Source organism: Labrus mixtus, chromosome 1, assembly GCF_963584025.1.
Source record: "Labrus mixtus chromosome 1, fLabMix1.1, whole genome shotgun sequence".
NCBI lineage: Eukaryota > Metazoa > Chordata > Actinopteri > Labriformes > Labridae > Labrus > Labrus mixtus.
In genome coordinates this window covers 9,714,821-9,738,866 of record NC_083612.1, presented here as the reverse complement: position 1 = coordinate 9,738,866, position 24,046 = coordinate 9,714,821, and the positions used below count along the sequence as shown (strand labels likewise).

Sequence of the window (24,046 nt, the reverse complement as noted above, 5' to 3'; positions counted from 1 at the left end):
ATCTGTCTAACTTTAACCCCTTGAGTACCCTGTCCTCTAACCTCCCTCTGTCAACACTGAGTGACTCATATCCAAAGATACCAACAGGCCTGATGTGTCGTATGTAACAGCCGCCATTATTGAAGAGGGTAAGTCCCTCCATCTCTCCACAAACTCCCGGTAATCCTGACACACTCCTCGTGGAATTGAGGGTCCTTTTTTTAGGGGCTGTAATTCACTGCCAGTGTCAGGGGCATTCCCATAAAGCAACGTGACGCTGACTCATTCACACCGTCAGGGACGTATGGAAAAAGTCATCCGTGGCTTATGGAGCCTGTTGACATCCTGCTTTGGGAATTTGTCACCCTGACAAACAAACCTCGGGTCGCGGTTCCATCTTTTATTAGTTTGTCTGGAAATATTTGGACAGTTTCACAGATTATAATTCTCGTTATTTTGTTGAGTTTTTTTTCACTCGTCCTGTATTCTCACTGTTTCTTGTGATTTGTCTGATTTTCAATGATTGTTCTTTTGAGCCATGCACAGGTCTTAAATATATTTGATCTGATTTGGATTTTGCTTTTAACTCCAGGACACTTTTTGAAACATAAAAGCATGATGTTTATTTAGGTGCCTACTTTTGGCTTGAATTAGGCCAGGCTTACATGACAACCATTTCATCTGAAAACAGTAACCTTTTGTTGGGTTTTGGGTGTTTGTTTACACCAAACATAATTTTGGTTTGCTGAAAACGTGAAGTTTTAAAACTGGTTCCAGAGTGCAAACTTTTGAAAATGGCAACATTTCTTTCGCCTTGTAAAGTGGAAGGGAAACTCGACCTACACGCTCGTTACAGTTCCAGTCAATAGCCATGCTAGCCATGAGTAGGTGGACTACACTACTTCCTCCCAGTTGACATTTTCTTGAAATGTACGCACTTCATAGTGTTGGGATTATCTGGAGTAGCAACTCCACTTCATCTTCCTGCACACAAATTTTTGTGGAAGCCATTTTTGTTTGTTTAGACCTCACCGCTCTGTGGAAGGAAGACTATGTGCACAAGAGCGTGCTGTTTCATTACAAAGTCACACCGCCAACTACTGGTCTAGCATGTGTACTACAGCTTGTTTAGACATTTTGCAGATCTGCGTGCATGCTGTTTTTTTTTTTTTTTTTAACAAAACAATGTCGGACGCTTTTGACAAACGAAAAAGGATGACGTTGTTAATGGATTGTGGATGCCATCGATGTTCGCATTCACATCCAAGGAAAAATTTGAGACAAACAACAAAGATGCAGTGGCACATCCTCTTATATAAAGCAATCTATGTAAATCGACATCCTGACATTTAATCAAACATGAGATCCTGTAAGAAAACATCCTTGATTTGTCATTTGACTGACAAGCATTGCATAACAGCCTGTCCCAATTTGCATGTTCACATAATCAAGTCAAATTACAGCCTTCAGAAGTGACAGAAAGTTTCTTCAAAGCCTGTGATGAGCTGTGATGAGTCGCCCTTTTTTTTCAAACAGCTGTGTCTTTCTTGTACAAAAACAAAAAAATCCGCCTCACATCCAGCATCCCCGCTGCCTCCGCTCGCTGAGTCACAGGCTGCTGTGTGACGCATACAGGACACCCCCGCAGCTCTGGGTCAGCCTGAGCAAGGGCAGCCAGGACTTCAAACTAAGAGAGTGCCCTTCATGTGAAGGGGACTTTCTACAGACGGGAGAGTGAAAAGTGAGTTTTCAGCTTTGGCTGGACGTCTCAGCTGCAGGTGCAGAGGCGGGGAGAGTTGGAAAAGTCACGGCAGATGATGACAGAGGCTGATTACAGAGCAGGAAGCAGATGTGCTTTTGTACTTCTTGTGGTCGTGTGTGTGTGTGTGTGTGTGTGTGTTTGTGTCCAGATTACTTCACTCTTTCATCTTTGTTGTTGTTTGAACTGACGCTGATTTGTTAAGTGGATAACCTGCCTGCTGGTTAAACATTGCCACACATACTAACAGCATTGCTTGAAGAAAAAAAACCACCAAGATAAGATTTCCAATCAGTGTTTGTAGAAGACACTGAAGCTGACAAACTGTAAACCAAAGCAGTGACCCCAAAATGTGCAAATTTTACAATGACAGTAGATAACCTCCCTAAATGGGCCCCATCTGACGTCACATGACTTATTTCTAGGGAAAACCAAAGCTCGTCGATGAAAGTCAACCAAGAAAAATGAAGAATAATTATCCGCCTATTGGAGAGAAAAAAAAAGGAACATGAAAAAAAGAGGGGTAAGCGTCGCAATTTTGCAATTAAAGCTACGAGGATGTCTTCTGGTCCAGTTTGATACGCTGCTCTCTATTCTGGAGCCACACATATGTAAAAGGATCACAACCAATTTCCGTGAAGCAACTCATCCTGGACAGCGGCTGAGGGACACTACAGACACACACACACACACACACACACACACACACACACACACACACACACACACACACACACACACAGACACAAACAGGGATGCATGCCAAAAAAGGCAGAAAATCAAACCTGTTCCGAAAGAAGTAATGACAGACCAAAGTTTCAGAGTCAGTGTGAAGACATGACTGACGTAACATGGGATTGTACTTATTTTTATAACGTGCATCAATTTTGGACGAATAAAACAGACTCAGTATGCAAAGGCCTTAAGTCTCAATCTGCGCAGATTCACTTCTTTGGCACTGCAATAAAAGTCTGCATACAGATCTTAAAGCTCCTCCAAATGACCATTTCTATATCCAGATCTCAAAACTAAGTCTTGTTGGTCTGTGAAGATTTCTGTTCCAACATAGAGATTCACAGCATGCTGGGAAACCTTTAAGTGACACATTTCAGACATTTGGTAAGAGGAACTCTTTATAAAATCACTTCGGGGACAAAAACTGTGATGAGCTAAAACAACATAACAACAGAAGCTGGTCTATCCGAAATCCGTAAACTCTCAAACTTTAACTGAACTTTTATGTCATGTTATGTTATGATACACAAAAGATATAAACGCTGTAAGGTACATTAGCTCATGGGTTTGAAAATGTAGTAACTTAAACGTCTTGTGAATTGACCTGTTGAGCTCCATTTAGTCTCTCTTCTGAAGTTCAAGCATGAAAACCGGCGGCTGCATTTTTCACATTTTCACATGACCAAAATAACACACACAACACCTCGGGTCCGTCCATGAAGACACACACGTAGATGGCAGAGTGCTTTCCTGAAACAATTATGTCGATAACTTCAGGACGATTAGCCTTATTACTTCCAGGGTTCAGTAGGCAACTTTAAAACGGCTGCACTTATCACGCCATTAATGGACTAATCTACCGACAGGAGCAGGAACTATAAAGAGAGCACAGCGGGACCCGAGCTGCTATAAAGCGTTATCTCTCACGAGAAGCTTTCATGGGACTTAAACAGCTCCCGTTATAATTCAGGTAATGGTGCTGAAGTGAGAGCCGAGTCCACAAAGAAAAGACGTGCTCTGTTATCACTGCTTCGTCTGTCTTTTCAAAGGAAATCTACTTTTCTACATGAAGCACAGAGTCGACTTAAACCAAGGCCTCTTCCACTGACCATGTTAGGACATCCAGGGATTTATGCGGTAGAACCCAAATCCTGACAGTAAGCCTGCAATCAGTAGTCGGACTAAGAGCGTGTGCTACCTGCCTCAGACAGGGTGCCTCTAATATCACTCCTGGCAGCTCCTGGGGATCTAGTTGTACCCCTGATGTTTCTATTTCCAGCTGACCCTTCCTCTTCGGTGTCTTTCCCTCGTAAATCCCAAGTCCACTCGGTGGTAGGTGCAAACATTTTATCGTCACTTCGAGAGGTTTCCTTCAAGTTTGCGTCCATTAAATTCACGGCCGCTGCAAGGTTTTCAAAATAAAACAAACAATTGCAAAGGAGCAGGTGGATAGCCTCAGAAAGAAATGCATTCATTCATGCCAACCCGAATCGTCCAAAAACTAAAACTTTTACAGCAGTCCTTCCTCTCTAATTTCTTACCACTTTGAAGTTTGCGCAGGAGAAGCGGCTGTAGCTCCTGGCTGGCACCCTGAGGCTTCCATACTCCGCCATAAGGACCCCTTCACCTTAATGAAGACGACTAGACAACTAACTACAGGTCTTAAGGTAGACCTAAAGCCAAGCGCGCTCTGTCATGAAGCCTAGGAGAAGCGGGTAAATATAGCCACGCTGTTTGATGACTCTCCTGTCCCTCTCCTCTCTCACATCTCCGTAGCAGCTCTGTGTGTGTGTGTGTCGGTATGAGTCGGGACACACTTACTAGTACTTCCCTCTTATCTCTCGCTCTCTCTCTCTCTCTCTCTCTCTCTCCTCCCTTCATAGTGAAGCCTCAGACACTCTGACACTGTTTTAACCTCTCTGTGACTCTCTCTCTCTGTGGGTGTTATTTACTCTGAGTCAGACAACCTGACTCAGCTCTTTGGTCTATTATTGGGAGAGAGACAAGTGACACAAAACACAGAGAAATGAGCCTTTGTTTTGGGGTACATAAAGTTAAAGAAAATAGCTAAAAAGGATGGTAAAAAAGTCAAATGTTTGATGTCACAAGATGCATATTTTTGACTGTATGGGAGTTTTTGAAATGAGCTAATCAAAGGCACCGCTGTGTCACTTGTTTCTATCGCTGTCGGTGCAGGAAGACGCTGTAAGGATTATCTATGGTGCACTGAAAGGGACAAAATAGCATGCATTTAATGCAATAAGAAAAAATCATTGCACAAAGCCTCAGGTTCTCTCCTTGTACAATACTGTAATTCCCAGGGCTGCTGTTGACCTTGACAACAACCCTGTGTCGAGAAGTGTTGCAGTATCAACTTAGAGAACACTAATCTTGTCTGCAGCCCCTCCTGCTGCCTGACCATGTGGAGCCTCATCGATAAGGAGGTCGGCAGCTCTCTGCTTCTCTGCTGCTGCGGCTGAGGGCGACATGTGGCGACACATCCCCTCTGACCCAGCCGGAGCTGCTGGCAGATGGCTGGTGGGACTATGATGGATGGACTGATGCAGCCACTCACACAGTAATATAACAGAAAGGAAGCAGGAGGGGATGAGTGTGGGATAGGTGTAGGTGAAGGTCTCTTACTTATCATAGTGTGCTACTTTCTCGGTCACACCTTGCACTATACCTACTGTATGAGAAAAGGGAACCCTGTTTATTTAAAATCAGTGATGAAACACTGGGCGAAGGGAATCATTCAGTGGACATGAGCAGACATAGACAGATGGCCTCTGAGAAAATCAATGTCCCTGGTCTGTATGATGTGACAACAGAGGACAGCAGTGCAACACCATGCAGAATTGCTACTGCTATGCTTCAAATAAAACAAAAGACATAAATAGAAGAACAAGGCACTAGAAGAAGAATTGTGTCCAAAAAAAGTGTAAAGATGAACCTCTCAAATGTTCTTCCTCCCTTGCATCCTCTGTGGTCGCACTTAGCTGTTATTAGGCAGTGGGTGTGAATGTTTGTTTCTCTGTTTATATCAGCCCTGTGATTGACTGGCAACCTGTCCAGGTGCACCCCACCCCTTGCCCAATGACACCTAGGATTCACTCCAGCCCCCTGTGACCCTTAACAGGATAAGGGGTACACATAGTGGATGGATGGATGGATGTCATGAGGTATGTTATAAGTTTTATTTCTGCCTTTTTCCTGACCTCTGATTTTGGTAAAGTCATTCTTATACTATGATGTGATGCCACCAAAGTAAACACTGCAAACAACCCCTAAACTTACCATAAACTAACATTAAGCATCACTTGGACAATGACAAAATTCGATACTCAAAACTTCCCACAAGCAGGCGGACACACAAAACGGTAATCATGGAAGAATCCAAACATCCAGAGTCTCTGTGCATCCCATCTGCAGCTGGAGCTTCTCTTCTTCTTCCCTGTACCCGGCAACATGTACCATGGCTTGTTTCTGGTCTGTGGGCCCCTGGCAGCTACTCCCCCCCCCCTTCGGTTCTATGTCGTACACACACAGGCCTCTCAAGTGGCTTTTGCCCGCAGAAAGCTGAAACAGGCCACTCTAAATGAGCCCTCATGGCTCTGCTCGCTCCCCGTTTGGCACATGAAAGACCTGTGGCTTTGTGAGGCATAGAGGCCATACCAAGCACATGCTAGACAAAACGACTTGGCCAGAACTCTGCAGTTTAAGAGGATGGGAAACCAGAGGCATCCATCAGAGAGCCGGCAGACTGGATGTACATGTGCGGTAAGCCAAACATCTTGTATATAAAACGATTTGAAAATCCCTACAGCTGGATGGGAAAAGGGACAACTTTGCACCCAGTGGTGGTGGACGTGTTGTCCAACATTTCCCCAGACTGTCTGACAATGCTTAAATATTCAGATTTAATCCAGAGAATGAAAAGATTACCTGATGAATACTAGACTTCTGAATCCCCTAAATTGGTGGCACAGCAGTGTCTGCCACGCAACATCTAATTAGGACAAATCCCAAGACATGCAGCCTGATGCACACGAGGGCACGGCAGCCCCAGCAAGTGTTATTAAAGAGGGTTTATATTGTTAGGCGTACTGTTTGAGTGAACAAGCCAAAGCCATATGCAAAGCCAGAACTGATTTCCCTGTGGGGAAATTACTCAGGAAGCTGAACACCCGGTCCTTGAAAATCTGATTCTAACTCTTCAGGTATCTTACAGTACCAAGGTTTTTACCCACAATGCCCCTTTTTACGCTCTAAGCTCCACAGCAGAATGAGTTCCTGTTCCTGTCACCTAGAAAACAATGACTAATCCGAAATGAAGCTCCATCCAAAAATCAGCCAAAAGTCTTTATCATGTTTTTGATTTCTCATACGTTTCTGCATTGACTCCATTCACTCTTCATTGTTAGCATGTCATTTTGCCACTGCCTTTAAAAATTCAACTTTCCCTTTTACTCCAGGTAATTGTGCCATCATTATATGTAGCCTCCGACCTCCTAAGTGTTTGCAGACTCATCAGTTTCATCATTTCATCATCGTTTCCCAGCAGCAGTCATCAGCCACCTCCATCACCAGAGTCTGGACGTCACAGGGGGGATCTATGTTCCTGCTAATCAGGACAGACACATTGATTACAATAGCTTCCTGTAGAGTCTATATGTCAACGTTTTCCTGACAAGACTTAAACCACTTTATCTGTTCTAGATTAACAAGCTGTACAATACTTATCAAACTCTGTTAAAACAATGCCTTGCAGAATGACAACAAAGTTTGAGATCATTTGACAGAATAAACTCACTTCTAGTTCATTTACTTGTATTTTCTCACTTAAAATTATTTTTGCTATATCCTCAAATCTGACTAGAGATCTAGATGGCCAAAGTTAGGGGCACCAAGGCTGCCTTCCTTGGCATGAACCTGTAACATATCTGAACTGTTGCACAAGCTTTTGGCTGCATAACTTCATAATAACCAATCAAAATGTATAAAATGGTTGTATAAAAAAAAATGACTACGAGTTTGTCTGGCGATATTGGACTTGACATAAAAGGAGGAAGGTGCAACTTTTTGATCCAGTCGATGTCGCCCTTGTGCACCAGCATTAAACCAAACCAAACTGCTGTTTGACGACACCTCCGACACACCTCCAACCCCCTCTCCCCTCGTGTTTGCACAAGCACAAGAGGTAATCAAAATGGTTCTTGTCTTGAGCTGCATTTGTGTTTGACGGTGGTTAATGGTAGCGCTCTTTAGTTAGCTCGTAGCTTCACACATGACATTCAAATAAGCAGTGAGTACAGTATGTTATTCTTCTGTTCTCTAGTACCTCACTTAAACAGCTTTTATACGCAAGGGGAGGAGCCGGCTGTCCCGTCCCGTCCGTGTAAACACGGCTCAGACAACAACACAGCCAGCGGGACTCACGCTTCTCACTCACTGTAGACAGTCATGACTCAGAGACACATTTACAGAAGATATATTCTGGATTTCTGCCGAATTTATTTGTCATTTTTCTCATGTTCTTCCTTTAAAAACTCACTCTACCTACCGGATGGTTGAGATCAAAATATTAAGAGAACAAAGACGAACTCTTTTCCCAGTCAGTAAGGTGCTCAAAATGTGACTTGAAAAACAAAAGCATGCTGCGGCTACTGTGTGCTCAAGTATGTTCTTCAAAGAATGGACAACCCACACCCTGATTTATCAATGCACATATATAACAACTACAGTTTAACGTTCTATTCAATGGCCTGTCTCTGACAATGAATATTAAATAAATACCATATTGTGATTTACGCTGGCTTGGGTCACATGTTGACATGAGGACCAGGACAATCCAATAATCAATAGACCTGTATGAGAACAGAGAGGATTATGGACATCGACTACACTTCATAATAAACCGGGAGGTCATTTTAATTTCTAGAAGTGTGTGAGCGTGTTCAAGTGTATAGGACTGGGATCCCTTTGTCATATTCTCTTCTTCACTCTCACACACACACACACACACACACACACACACACACACACACACACACACGGAGGCACACACGCTGACCCCGTGGCCCAGCGGCCTCCCGTCACTCACACTGTGCAGAGGTTAGCGGTGTGTAATTAAACTAGGCTTTCTTATCGGCTCATCTCTAGACTGTAATAACCTCCTCTGCTTCCATCTCCCCTTCCTCTGTGGGCTCACAGCAGATCCAGATAAGGACCGAGGCAAGGAGAGAAAGAGACACACAGAGAGAGAGAGAGAGCGAGAGAGAGAGAGAGAGAGAGAGTGTCCTGTCTGTTGGTGTTGTGTGTAAACTCAACAGGGTGCTCATTATTCAAAATGACTTTTATTAAATCTGCTTCCTACTTGTATCACAGATATCAGCTTTACAAAGATATGCTTTTTTGTAATTTGAGCTCCACATGACCTCTCTGCACCTGACCCACCCGGTATTTTATCTCAGCATCCCAGACCCTGTTGAATATTTACCATCTTTGTGCCATTGTGCTCGCATCGAACCAAACTGCATGCAGGCTGCGAAGCAAAACCTAAAGAATGTCTTTTTTTTTTATTATTTGCTTGAAAGCGTCACACATGTGCAGCAAAAACTTCTGTTGAAATCCCAGCTAAGCCTGTTTGAACTTTTCACGCAGACATCAAAGTCAGTCTGGTTTCAGGTGAGCGGGGGAAAAACCAGGGTCCACGCCTTCAGCACTTCTCTCTGATATTAAAACAACTAATCCACTTCAAGCCTGCAACTCAACACCACAGTAACCGGAAGGCTTTGGGGCTGATGAGACAAGCATTTTCACTGATATACAAACACACACATGAGGAGAGAAAAATCCTTGAAGAGACATGTCCTGAAGCTGCAGCGTCAGGGGAGAATACAGGCTTGAGCTATGGTTTTTCAAGGAGGATTGTCAATAACAGGAAGGAAAGCCTTTAGGGATCTGATTTTTTATTCTATATGCACAGAAAATAACTGAAATTAAATGAATTTTCAAACTGCCCTGGAAGAGTTCAGCCTACCAGTTTCATGGTGACGTTCTTCTGCTCCCAGCGGCAAAGCATCAAACTCATCTTGCTTCTTGCAGCTTCCCTCCTCAGAGACACCTGCCTCACACTGAGGAGGACAGCGTGTTGGCCATCCTGGCCCTGATATTAGCCATGAGAGTCCGATTTAGACCAAACTGGACACATCCAGGGTGCGCAAAAAGTAGGTAAAATCCACAAAGAAGAAAAACAAATGAAGAGGTTGCAGGTTTGAGAGGAATGTCCTGAGCGCTTGCAGAGGTAGTGCAAGAGCTGCTGCCTGCTAGAGAACCAGCAGGTCTCTGAAAGCCTGAGGGGGGGGGGGGGGGGGGGGGGAGCTCAGTGTCTTCAGCTACTCTCCTCCCACTGTGGGACACGGAGGAGGGAAAAATAAATGCAGGAGGCGAAAGGAGAGAGGAGCCCCGTGGCCTCTGCTGCAGCTCTGAGAGGAAGCCAAACCAAACGCACCAAGAGGAGGAGGAGGAGGAGAGGATCCCCCCCCCCTTCCCCTCCTCTCTTGCCCACGGCAACACATTGTCCTATTGCTCTTCAATGGGCCGTCGGTCATATGGGGAGGAGAAAGAAAGAGAAAAGGACAGACCTCTTAACCTTCTACCACCCCTCCCCCGATAATCAACCCCCCCTGCATGACAAAAAAAAAAAAAAGTGAAGAAAGAGGATGAAACGGGACGGTCGGTGCACTCTTGATAACAGCAGAGAGACTAAATAGTGGGAAGTGCCGAGCTCAGAGGCCAAACCTCAACACAAGAACTCAACACTAACCGCCTCCCTTCTATTTATTATTTCTTTAACCAGCTCTTCTGCTGTCTGGTAAAAAAACAGCCAAGTTTCATTTTCGGAGCAGGCCGGCCTCTGATCAGCCGTCACCCACATCAACATCCCAGCAGCTGCACGCGTGTATTTATGTGCCTGTGTACAGCGGGTTCATAACCTAAGCATTTATGTACGCGTGAGTGTGTGTATGTAACAGAGTCCGCACAGCGCAGGATGCCGACCGTTTGAGCTCCGTCCAACCCCCTGTGCACACACACACACACCCCGCCACCGACCACAAATTACAAGCTGAATTTGAATTTTGGGAAAGGCCCAAGATTTACAGAAAGTTCCCACAGTAGGGGGATGCCTGATCACTACCAGCAGGCTGAAGAACAAAAATGCTTTAAGCTTCACCAAACAATAATAACACTCATATCATGTGGACAGTATAATGTAAAGACCTGCAATGTTTTCACAGATATAAATGTCTGCCTTGCTTCTTCACTGCCAAATACTAAACACAACGTTGATGCAAGTAATAGCCGGCTCATGACAGCTTTAAAACGTCTTTTCCGGTGGTTTACAACACGTTTTATGTGTGTGGTTTGTGTCAAATAAGAATAACACATGCAGATGAAATGCACTGAAAACTGATCGTCAACATGTTCCACTGTCACTGAATGTCACCTGAATACCAAACAAACCCAGCAGAGATGTGCTTCCTGTTCACAACATGAAGGACTATCCAAAACGTAATTTTGTATACCTATCTCTATCCTTCTTCCTGCATCTCCCTCTATCCCATGTTTCAAGCCCAGCACAGTTTCGGGCAGATGGCTGTTCATCATGAGTCTGGTTTTGGCTGAAGATTTCTGCCTCTTAAAGGAGGTTTTTTATTTCTTGCCAATGTAACTAGATGTACTAAATGTTGCTTCATGATGCTCATGATGGAATAATGTTGGGTCTTTGTAGATAACATAGCAAAGAGTAAGGTCTTTAAACGTCTCTTTTTTAATATAATATATAAAAAATAAGGTATTTTACCAGATTTTTGTAAACTGTCTTGAGATAACATTTGTTATGAATTGATGCAATACAAATAAAGATTGATTGATTGATTGATGAAACCTGGCGTATAACCACTCGACTGGACCATTGGGTAACAGGGTGAGGCATGTAGATGTTAAACTGCAAGGAGGACCGAAGGCTGGCAGTGTTAGCACGTTAGCAAGACTCAGAAAACCAATTTGACATTGTTTAGCAAGTTAGACATTGTTATTTAAATCTTGACTACTTTCCATGTGTCACCTAACTTTTGACAGGGAAATTAGCTGCTAGGAACATCGCTAGTTGTTGACAATAAAGTGTTTCCCTTTGACTTGCCGCCGGTAGCATAGCAGCAAGTGCGTGCGCCTTACGTGCAGAGAGAGTATTCCTCCAAGCAGGTTTGAATCTGAGATGTGGCTCTGTTAGACTTTAGACTTTATTGTTCCCACGTCAATCCCCCCGTCTCTATCTCCACTGTCCTATCTCTAAAATAAAGGCCTTAGAAGCCCCAAAATAAACCTCTTTAAAAAACTTTGACTTGCAGCTGATGCTAGAGGTAAAGACCGTGGTTCACTAAATGCAGTTTGATATGTCCCATCAGGATCAGATCTGCACTTGTAATACCAACTAGTCTAAAAGTTGTTGGGATAATGCAGTCTGAACCAAAGTGTTGGACCAGCCAACATCCCCATGCAATGTTTTGTGCATGACATGAAATAACTCCACCAGTGTTTTTCACAAAAGAAACATGATAACAGATCAAATAAAGAGGATTCAAAAAGTCAACGTCACAGATTTGGAAATCGCATGGTGCATCTGAAGCAGCGGCAGCTAATAATGCTGACGCAGTTCTTTTTCTATACTTTCATCACTCTAACTCATCACCAAAGGAAGCTGATGCACTCGGCCCACCACATCACAGACACTTCAGCCCCCCCCCATTGCTCCTAACCAGCATTGATTTAATGACACTCTGACTCTACAAGAGGAGAATATGTCAGCATTTAGTGCCTGTGTTGAACAGTTTCAGGACAGACCTTCAACAAGCTCATTAAGTGCAGCTGCAGTGAAAGGGCTGAGTATGGTTCCTTTCACAGCCCCAGATAAACCTCAGTGTGTCGGGGACAATGGGGGAATAACCCTGCCAGGGAGGGCCCTTTTGTTTTGGGGGACCCCCACCTATGAGTTCCCGAGGATGGGAAGGAAGATTGGGTGATTGGGTGCAGCAAAGTGGGGGTAGGCTGGCCCGGCTGCCTGGCTGTTTGGTTGTGGGTGAGGAGAGGGGGTGAGGGACATATGGACTTGCTAGGGGTAAAGAGACACACACAAAGGCACTTGGACAGCAGAGTGCTGTTGGGGTAATGGAAGACTCACTATTTGCCTTTTAATTGACTTTCTCTGCAGCGCATATATTTATATCAGGGAAGCTTTGGAGGCTGTTTGTGTACTTAGCAAGCGCAGACATGCAGAACTACAAACACTGCCACAAAACACGGTACACACATGCACAGACACACCACTGTCATTCAATGTTAGGAATATTAACCAGCATGAGAAACTCACTGCACATGTGACTGGAGAGGCGTGAAACTCCACTCTCGTCATTTCACAGACAGAAAGGTGAAAAGACCCTAATTGATGTTTTCTGCAGCTTCAAGTTAGATATAGATCCAAACCAAGCACAACCCTATATTGTTAATTACAATCGAGTTCTTTATGCATTTACCAAGACACCAGGTACACATTTAAAACACGGGTATGCCTTTTATTGGACAGACAGGACAGTGGATAGAGCCGGAAATTGAGAAGAGAGAGTGGGGAATCGTGTGCTGGAAAGGAGCCACAGGTCGGACTCGAACCCGGGGTGCCCGCTTTGAGGACAACAGCCTCTGTACATGGGGCGCATTAACTAACCCAACTTTATTTTTTAGTTACTGTATATCCTCAAACCTCTAAATGTTTGATGGTTTTAATGGAATTTTATCCGAATAACAATTTTTTTTTTAAATGAGTTGGTCAACAGATGTGATAGATGATGAGCAGTTATTGCGGTCCCTGTTACATCCAGTATAAGCTCATTATGATTGTGTAAATGCTGATTTTAGTGTCACTTTTTTGCACTATATGACGGATTTTTTTTTTTTGTTTCACTCATAACAAAAATGTCTTTCATTAACTGCACTGGATTTATGTTTTTAGAATATCTGATCGGTTATTAAAAACCTGTGTGGCAGACATCCTGGGCTCTCTGCTGGCTCCACAGAGGTTGGGAAGTTATCCGGCCTGCCTCCCGGTCCTTGTTGACCCCGGACACGAGGCCTCTGGGGAGAGTGACTTCAGCCCTGATGACCTCTGCCTCCTGGCCTCTCCTCCTTTTTCCTCACAGCCTTCTGTTTCCAGACAGAGATGGAGCTGATTGTGTTAGTCCAACCGCCTCTGCAGTGTTCATTCCCCAGGGGGCGCCACTCACAATGACCCGTTTGTCTGCACCAAACGGGCGCCATGTGACAGCGAACGCTAGGAAAGTAGAGGTGGAGGGACAGTGAAGGGAGGAGGGCACCTTGGCTTTCAGAGGAGATCAATGAGAAAGAGGTTGACTCAGGAGAAGCAGATGCCCGGTCTTAATTAATATGGTTATATCCTCCGCAATGACCTCACGCAGGAAGGAGAGGGGACAACCACACAGGAAGTGGAATCTGATCGAGACACATTAGGCAGGGATGAGGTCATGACTGCTGGAGCCAACTGCCATATGATCATGTCGATCCTCCAAAAACTGAGCCTACAAAGACTACAACTACCAAACATCTTTCTAGAGAAGATATTGAAAGATACACGGGGGAAATGAAACTGTAGTTTTCTGTGAAGTGACTTCCATTTCAGAGTAACGTATTAGTTGAAAAAATACTAAGACAGTTTTAGGGTTTACTGAAATTGAACCCTGAATATTGGCTTGTAGATCTATCCAAACCGAGACAAATCAAGCAACATGGAACACGTTTTCAATCAGCACCTGAGGCAAAGAAAAATGGAAATCACTCATTTCTAAACACTAAACAGGTGGAAGTGTCTCAGTACAAATCAAATTTCTGCCCCATCATAGAGAACTATTTTAGATAAGACAGACGGCAATCATGAGTAACATTGTCATTGAATTTGGAGCTTGCATCCCCCAAAAAAACAAACAATAGAAAATCTAGAAAATATATGAAGATGTAAGAAAATTAAAGAACCTGCCGGAGGAGAACCTGCCTCGGATTATTTTAAAACCCAGACATCAGACCTGCTGTTATCTCCCCTCTGACTGTAGCCTCCCCGTGTCTGAAGCTTCGGCTTGTATCGTAGCCTTCGGGCTGCTTCAGTTCATCCTGATGATTCTGCAGGACGACCCCTCCGCCTGTTCTCTGAGGGCCGACATGGAGGTGTGTTGTTGCTCTTATCGGCAGTGACTGGAGCTTCATCCTGACTGATGCTGATAGTGACACGTGTGAGGTTACAGGCGTATGGGTGAAAACCTCTTATCTCCAAAGGGCCAGCTTCAGCAACCGAGGACAACGGCCTCGACTTGAGCCTGACAAAAAAAGAGACTTTTTACCATTTTCTGGCAGCTTTCTGATTTGCAGCTGATGGAATGAGTGGGAGACAACCACAGAAAAATGACACACAAGTTGAATCCGTGAGGATCACTCACAGGTCCTAACAAGACGTGTCCTATTATCCTGCGCTCTTTGTCAGAACTCGTGCAGTCTGTTAAAACCTCAGTTATCCCTTCGAACAATGAAGACTCCGACAATACATGACTGAAAAACATCCATTAAATCTGCCTTTAACTCGCAGCCCCTCCAGAGGAGACATATGTGTATGTGTGGCCCTTTGTCATGGTAATAAAAAAAAAGAAGCAATATAGCCACCCTAAGACCCCCACCCAATCTGTTTCTCCTCTGGGCAGGAGGGGCATTAGCAATCCAATGCAGCGCGGCGGAGCTTTGCCTTTCACTCTCACCTGCTGGGCCGGGTCCTCAGCAGGCTCCGGGTGGAGGTAACAGCCATAAAACAAGTCATTACTGCCTTTCAGAGGAAGCCGGGGAGGAGGAGGGGAGGAGACACAGTACATGAGAGGAATCTCCTCTAAGGGTCAGGTGAGATCACTTTTAAAGGATGATGCTGACATTTTACAGACTGAAGATGTTGATATTGAATATTTTGCACCATTTCTTTGTTGCATTACATTCACCTATATCGTGCAGAATACTCTGTTGAGTGTGTTTGCATCTTTAAGTCAAAATAAAGTAAATAATAATTTACAAACTCCTCTAAAAAATCATATGACCCTGAGTGGGACTGCATGAAAACTAAAGATAGGTGTCACTATGGAGTAATGTCTTAATATCATGATATAAATTATGTACAGCAGCATGTTTCTCAAGTTATGTCATCTTGACAAATATTATATATCAGCAAAATTGTACCTTAAAGTATGCACAGAGGAATAATGCCCTACCTCCTTTAGGACACTGCTGTACCTGGGAACATAAACGCTCTGCAGCTGTAGGTCTACTACTGATTGTACAGGTTTCCAGTCTTCTTCCTGCAGGGGTTATTTTCTTGGTATAGGTCTACTTTTTAATTGTACAGGTTTAATATTGATCTATGTAGGGGTTTCTTGAAATTGTAATTCAATTTATATTTACATGGGGGGACATCGGGTGTTGTTAGGTGTTCCAAATGTATCATGTAAAGACGACTACACTGTCATTAAGACACACGATCGTGTTAGACATGAAAAGACAACAGCCGACAACAATGACTGAAGGGAATCACTTTGAAGTCTTATGGATTAAAGTATCACAATCATTGATTATCTAAAAGAGAGGGGATTTTTGTTTGTTTTTATTTAAAATACCAAAAGTTGGATGGATATAAAATACCGAGGTTGATCTTTTGTTTTCTGTCTGGTTAAATATTTTGTTTCTATTCACAGTGCTTTGTCTCAGGGCCTCTTTGTGTTGTTCAGTCTTTGATACATTGAGAAATCTTAAGAATTTGTGTTTTAATAGAGTTACAATTTACTTGAATTAAATAATAAATTAATAAAAAATGCAAATAAATATAATGTCACCTCTGGTTTTCCTGAATAGGTTTTGCAAAATGTGAGTATTATCTGCGTTTTATCTCCACTCTGCATCTCCATCTTTCAGCATTTTCTTTTTCATCTCAGGGCCATTTAATTAGCTTTGAATCCACCATAATTTAATGAGTTCACACATATCACTGGCTATGTGTTGGTTCACGGTCAATCCAATTCAAAGAATTCAAATGAAGGAAGTTATAATCTCTGGCAATTAGACGTCGAGAGAAATACAGGAAGTTGAATTAATGGCGCTCAGGGAACATGTGGGGGGGGGGGGGGTTTGAATACCCAGACTGAGGACATTTTTTTCCTGTAAGGGCCTGTCTAAATAGTGGATCCTGTTTTATTCATGATGAGATCATCTTGGTAAATATTAGCTGAGGCGACCCTCCTCATCGGTCCCTTTGTGTTTGGATGTGATTGTGATTCAGCTCTGAGGCAGAGGTGAGCTTTTATAATGACTCTAATAAAGCTGCTCTTTACACTGAGACGGACTTAAGCCTTTATCTGCAGAGATACTTATTAAGATAAGAGCTCCTTATCACACCGGCACACAAACAAATCCCTGTCTGTGGTGTGTGTGGGATCAGGTGGCTCTGTGCATGTGTGTGTAAATCGTAAATGGTAAATGGACTTGAGCTTGTACAGCGCTTTTCTAGTCTTCTGACCAAGCGCTTTTAATCCACACCTGCACATTCACACACTGATGGCAGTATGAACTAATGCATTCATACACATTGATACAGCGCTGACAAAGCAGTGTGAGCAACTTGGTGTTAAGTGTCTTGCCCAAGGACACATCGGACATGTTGCTGCAGGAGCTCGGGATCGAACCCCCAACCTTCCAGCTGAGAGACAACCGACTCAAGTGATCCACAGCCGCCCCGGTGTGTGTGTCCGTGTGTGTGTGTGTTTTCTATTTCTTTTCTTGAGGTCTGTGCATGCTTCACATAGCATTAGAAATTCATATTTCATGGTCTCCTGCAGAGAATGTGGCTTCCAGAGATTCATACTTTTGAACCTTTTTCCGTCTCAAAAGCGGCAGCTAAGAATTAATGAGCTGCAACAATGAAACTGGCATTAAAAAGAGACGGGGAGAAGAAAGAGTGAGGGGTGAAAGAAAACAGAAGGAGAGGAGGAGAATGAGGTCGGGGATAAAAACCGAGACATTAAAGATGAATAGCGCAGCGAAGACGGTGGCCTTGGATGACTTCTACACTCGTGCACACACTCACACAAACACACACAACACACACACACAACACACACACACACACACACACACACACACACACACACACTCTCTCCGTAGTAGAGTTTGTGAATGAAATCGGGTGCAGGGCGAAGTGTGGCCACTAGAGGGCAGCAGAGAATCTGTAGTGGGCTCTGCTCTCCTTAATGACAGTATGCTGGAGGGTTAAAGATCACAACGGCTTGTCCTTTTATATCCCATCACACACATGAGAAAATAGGACACACACTTGGAGAGAGAGAGAGAGAGAGAGAAAGAGAGAGAGAGAGAGAGAGAGAGAGAGAGAGAGAGAGAGAGAGAGAGAGCAAAAAGCCATTCACACTTTTCCAGACTATCACCTTCAGATTAGATTCCGCAAATTGTGCCAGACTTCTACACACACACACGCACACACGCACACACGCGCACACACACACACACACACGCACACACACACACACACACGGTGGTACTGTCCTATATGTAAGCACAGTCTGGATGTGGGTCTCTGCCTCCTGCAGCTCTCCTGCATTATGGATGAACTCTTTGTCACAGGTGCACGCAGCATGTTTGTGTGCTCAGCGCCAACTGGGGCATCAGGCTGGATGCGTGTGCGAGGATCCTCGACTGCACTCTGTTAGGACGCCACTAATCCTTCAGACAAACACGGTCCTGTCCTGCTTGTAGGTAGTTTTGCTGGTGCAGTATTTTCCCTCAGAGAAACCACAACGAGGCAGAATCCCTTTAAAGGAACTTTTGGTTTGTGTCACTTTTAAGGCCCCTGTAGACAAAGCCGTAGCTCATATGTCTTTACTTTCTGTATCCTCGACATATGTAAGTAGTCTACTGTGGATGCATGTTAATGATCCTCAGAGGCTTACATGTTTTGCTCCGTCCACCAGTTAGTTTAGAACTGAAGAAGCCTTTAGGAGGAGGGGTGAAACGTCTTCAAGACCTTGCCTTTGGATCAAGCTTTTCGACCTCTTGCTGATGGTGTCTCGGTCGCGTTTGTTGTTCATAAAGAAGCATCAATGTTAACAACAGTCTCAGTTCCTGAGCTGGTGAATAACTCATTACAGGAGCTGTTAAAACACTTCTTTGGATCAATACTTGTCTCCTTTTTTTCCTTCCTCGTGTGTTTTCTGCTTGTGTGACTGTGACTGTTCAGAGTCATCCACTAAAGGTCAACACGACTGAACACTGACAGAGATAAAAGATAGAGAGAACAGCAGGGTAAGTTCGACTGCGGAGAAATGACTCAAACCTCCCCCATCCCACTCTTATGACTGTGCTGTATTCAGGTCTATTTGCTGCCTTTGTGGGCGCTCAAATTGTTCCTTCTGCCTCCCCTCTTCTTTTGATTTTTCTACCTGCATGTGTGGTGGAAGTTTGTGCAAAATGGCAGCTCAGGAATGTAGCCCAGAAAACTTTCTGCTTCATTGTCATGATCGTTTATTAATGAATAGACTTTTTTTTTTCTGAGTTAAAGACAAAAGAGAAAGGAGTCTTTTAAAATGGGTCGCCATCCTCTTGAAGAAACTCCCACCAGAGGAAAAACTGTGAAAGCGTCAAAAAACACAAAGCAGCCCCCACGTCCCGGGAGATTCTCGTCTCATCTCAGTCTGCCCTCAGAGCAGATTGGGTTCACACTGAGGATCAACGGCGTCTGTGCACGAAATCCGCAGAGGGTTTTACCCGCACTGACAGCCACACATTGTGGATGGTTCAGAGTCCTAGCCGATGATTCTGCCTCTCAGGCCTTCCTCCAGGGTGATACCCACCAGACCCGGTCCAGAATGAGGACAATGGACCTGAGCTATGAAACGAACACTCAAGCTTCTCAAGAAGAGATTTCTTACCAGTGGCTTTTAGAGACATGGTTTAAATCTGGAGGAGGGAAAACGTGCAGAAAGATGTGTTGAGAAACTGAGAGTGTGCAATACATGATTATTTTTATAGTCATAGGGGAAGGTAAGACTTAGTCTAATTTAGACAAGTTAAGTCTTCTAAATCTTCTAAATATGCTGCTTGTACACTTTTGCCTTAACTTAAATTCTAATTTCCCCATTTTTACCCAAGCAAAATAAATAAAAGCTAAAATTCAATCCCAACAAAAGGGTCTTAAAAGGAATTTAAAAATGTTATATTAAGTTGATCTATTAACATCAGTTTGTATTCTGAATTTTATTAACTGACCCTGAAGAAAAAAAACAAATTTTTAAGCAACTTTTTTGTGATAAAATGAGCTGACGTGCGTTCTATACAGAGAACAAGAAAACATGACTGAATAAAAAAGACAGCCAGGGCAATTTGCAACGACAACAAAAAACAGCAGCTATTAGGTGTTTCCTTTTCCTAAACATTCATAAAACACTCTTAAATGAAGCCTAGTGGTTAGTGCACGCACCCCATGTACGGAGGCTGTGATCCACCAAGCGGGCGACCTGGGTTTGAATCCGACCTGTGGCTCCTTTCCCGCATGTCATCCCCTAATCTTTTACTCTATCCACTGTCCTATCTCTACACACACACACACACACACACACACACACACACACACACACACACACACACACACACACACACACACACACACACACACACACACACACACACACACATAGAGTAAGTGCTGTAAGTACATGACTGCAGTATTCACAGCACTGCAGTTGTGCATGCCGGTCAAGGGTTAACCCGGCCTGGGGTGAAGACGGCTGCTTCATCAGCACCACGGGGATGGAAAGGAGAGGGAGAGAGAAAAGGGGGACGCAGAGGAGAGAGAGAGAAAGTCACAGAAAGTAGGTCAGTGAGAAAAAACGTGATTAGCCACAAAACAAACGACACCAGCAGTGGACGCGTGCCGTGTCCGAAGGGCCTCTAGGCTCCTTTATCTTTCTCCTCACGCGATCGTCATCATCGTCATCATCGTCATCATCGTCAAGCCGGATCCAGATCTCTCCCTAAACAAGCCTGGCATGCTGGACGCCTCAGTGGCTGGCTCAGAGTCACGCTTATACTGTAAAGAGAGGATGCCAAGCATGCACTTGCTTGGCTTGCTTCTACACACACGCTCACACACACACACACACACACACACACACACACACACACACACACACACACACACACACACACACACACACACACACACACACACACACACACACACACACACACACACACACACACAGACACCTCCTTCCCCTCGCTGCCTTACATGGCGTTAAGAGCGATCCCTCTCTCGCCGTTGCAGCCGTTTGTGTGGGGTTGCTAAGCGCAGCCAATATTTCACAAACACAGCAAAACAGGCACCCTGATATCCTGCTACACTGCATGCCAGCCTGCCGTCTAATTCCAGGAACTCACTCCGTTTGGCTTCTGTGCTTCTGTTGTGTTAAACTGAGCCAGAGGAAGTATGGCGAGCCTGAGAATCTGTGCATTAATTAACAACCAAAAAAAATCTATATTCAAAGAGCCCCCGGGCCGAGAAAACAAGACACAGAAACATATTGAACATATCTTCTCCATCTATTATTACTGCAAAATAACAACATGAGTGTCAGAGCCAACATAGAATCCTTTCTTTTTGATAACTCCATTATTGTCAGACAAACAGTATTTACATCATCATCAGGCTGAAACCAAAGCAATCACATATACGTTTTTGGAGATTTGACTTTGAAGATATGAATACATTTTTAGGGATATTACATGCCGTTAATATTAGGGTGTAAACTTGCATCACACTTGCATATGCAGCTCTATAAAGTCAAGTTAGAGGGAGAGGTGTCCTGGTGGCTGAAATATATAATCGTATCTACTAACTAATCTTAACCAAATGTACGATTTTGTACCTCACATGCTGCAAAATGTTGCTCCAATTGCAACTTTATTTGACTTTGCAATGAGCCTAAACTTGCTGTAGTGGTAATAATTAACAGCGTCCAAGAGCCGAACCAATAGGGCGGGGAATCTTTGGGTGTCTCACGATTCGATTGGATTTCGATTCTTGTTGTCACGCTTCAATTCAGAATCTGTTTTTGATTCAAAACGATTCTGGATCCATGGATTCAAAGTCTATTTTTGAATTAGTACATACTTCAGGATCTACTCCAGTCATCTGTGAGACTGGCTCAATTTGTCAGATGCTCCATTTGACATTTTACTGAGATAAAGAGCCAGCCTTAGCACTTAGCAGGGAGTGACTGATTAGCTAAAAGAAATGTTTTGGAAGTTAAGAATTTAAAATCTCAGAAGGTAAGAATCTGGATTTTTACATAAATTGACTTATTTTCCACCCCTACCAATTATGAGATGGATAAAGTTTCAGAGTTTACCAGTCTCTGTATGTAAAAGCTGAAATAAAGAATTGTTGAGCTGCAATAAAATCACACATTTAATATGTGGATGATGCACTCATATTTCAGTGATATTGCATACATTAAGGTGTTTCCTTTTTACTTATCTTCTAAGAATATCTAATATTATTGAATATTTTTAAACCCACCCCGGTGTTGACCACCGTCTGCTCAGCTGTGATGCTCTGCTACATGTGCTGCAGACAGTGCTGAGAGTATCCTACTCTGTGACATCTGAGGGCACTTTGCAGGACATAAATCACTATCTTAAATCAACTCAAACATTGTTTTCAGCAACAAATGTTCTATAAAATAGGTGTCATGTTAAAGCCTATTTAAAAAATAGCCACAGATAATGATATATCTGTGATAGGTCCATCATGTCTAATATCGTCCAAACATGTATCAGTAAGACTTTACATATTAGGACAGAGAGCTTTTGGCAACACAGCCAAAACAAACTGTGGATTTAAGTAATAAAGACGAATGGGGTACTTTGACATCCTGACCTGAGGGCTTCCTGAATGTGATGCCATTCTCCTCGGGGATCCTGAGCTCGCCTGCTGGCCCAGCAGGGGGATGTGGGTCTTAGTGGGTGCTGGAGTCAGAGCCAGAGCTGTTGGCCTTGTATGGGTCTGGGGGATCGGCAGGGCGCTGTGCACCGGTTTAGGTTTGGGGAGTCCGGACTTCATCTTTGAGGAGACCAAGAGAGCTGGCATCTTCTTCTGCCTCACATCGAGATGGAAAACCTGCGACCACTCAGCAAGACTCCTCGTGAACTCATGTAAGTCCCGGCTAGGTCTGCGAGTGTGAACGTGTTACCAGATTTGACGTGACAGACTTGCAGTTTGCACCTGATCCGCAGCTTGATTGAAGCTGTGTGTGTAATGTGTCCGGTCCTGTCTGCTCCTGCTGGATCTCAGCAGGGGGCTGAGATGAGCTCCCCAACATGCAGTGGGAGGGGTTTAAAACCCCACGAATGCCACCTGTTTCCTAGAACCCAACAGCCTCAGCTCTTTACATCATGAAGGACAGACTAAATCCTCCTCAGAGTTTTTCTGTTAGAAAGAAATGTGTCCAAACAGAAATGAGATTATCCACTCTGCAAAGTCCAGGAAAGAAAATCAGAAATCCCACTTCCTCACTCAGAGGAATCCCCAGTTGCCTGGTGGCAGTGCGAGCGTTCCCCGTCCATTCATCCCGAGTGCTGAGTGAGCGTCAGTGCCTGGCAAAATCGTGTCTATAAAAAGGAGAGCAGTTCCTGTCCCACAGAGCTGTTAATTACCCCAACGCTTCAGGATGACAGGAGGAAAGAGCTCTATCGCGGAGAGGAGAGAAGAGACGGAGAGATGAAAAGAAAGAAAAAAAAAAAGAACAGGCAGCAGGGACACAGTGTCCGCTCGCTTCAGCGACTGCTCAGCTTGTGACTGCACAGCCTGAAACACAGCGCTCTGTGCTGCCTCTCTCGCTCTCTCTCTCTCTTTCCCTCTCTGCTAAGTCGTGGTTAGCAGCAGGTGTGGCTTAGACCAGGACTGACATATGTGGAGAGCCGCTCAACACATCTACTCAGTATGCTCCTCCAGCCTCCCTCTGCCTCTTCTCCTGCTCTTGTCAGTCTTACTTAAATATAAAAATGTCCATCTATGAAAGCTTATCGATCTTATGACTGGAGAGTTTCAGGATGTATCAGTGTAATTCTATTTGCTTTGTGATGAATCTCTTGAGCAATAAGTGACATTGTCTTGAAATAAGGGGGACAAATCTCCAGAATCTGTGAGGGTCACATAAATCAACAAAAACAACCTGACATTAAGCCTCCCATGGACTTAACATGAAACCTTGTCTACATTTGGCCAGCAGATGTACAAAATGATTTAAGATAAGAAGCAACATTTCAGTGTCAGCAGGGCTTGCATCATTACCATAGAGATGGCAGTTTGGGTTTCTCCATTAATTTGGCGTTTATACATCATCAACTATTAGA

General features: G+C 43.9%; 1 protein-coding gene across 3 annotated transcripts in view; it reads right to left on the bottom strand.

Moving 5' to 3' along the window:
- nav2a (neuron navigator 2a) overlaps positions 1 to 23,480 on the bottom strand; it is a 125,880-nt gene extending 102,400 nt beyond the window's left edge. For 2 of the 3 annotated variants that reach the window (XM_061060302.1, XM_061060375.1), the window contains exon 1: positions 22,572 to 23,479. In XM_061060302.1, coding sequence (XP_060916285.1) covers positions 22,572 to 22,781 — 210 coding nt within the window. In that variant the 5' untranslated portion in view covers positions 22,782 to 23,479. Of the gene's footprint in view, positions 1 to 22,571 lie in introns of all 3 variants that reach the window. The other variant, XM_061060240.1, reaches the window with a different exon arrangement.
- Between the last annotated feature and the right edge of the window lie 566 nt (positions 23,481 to 24,046).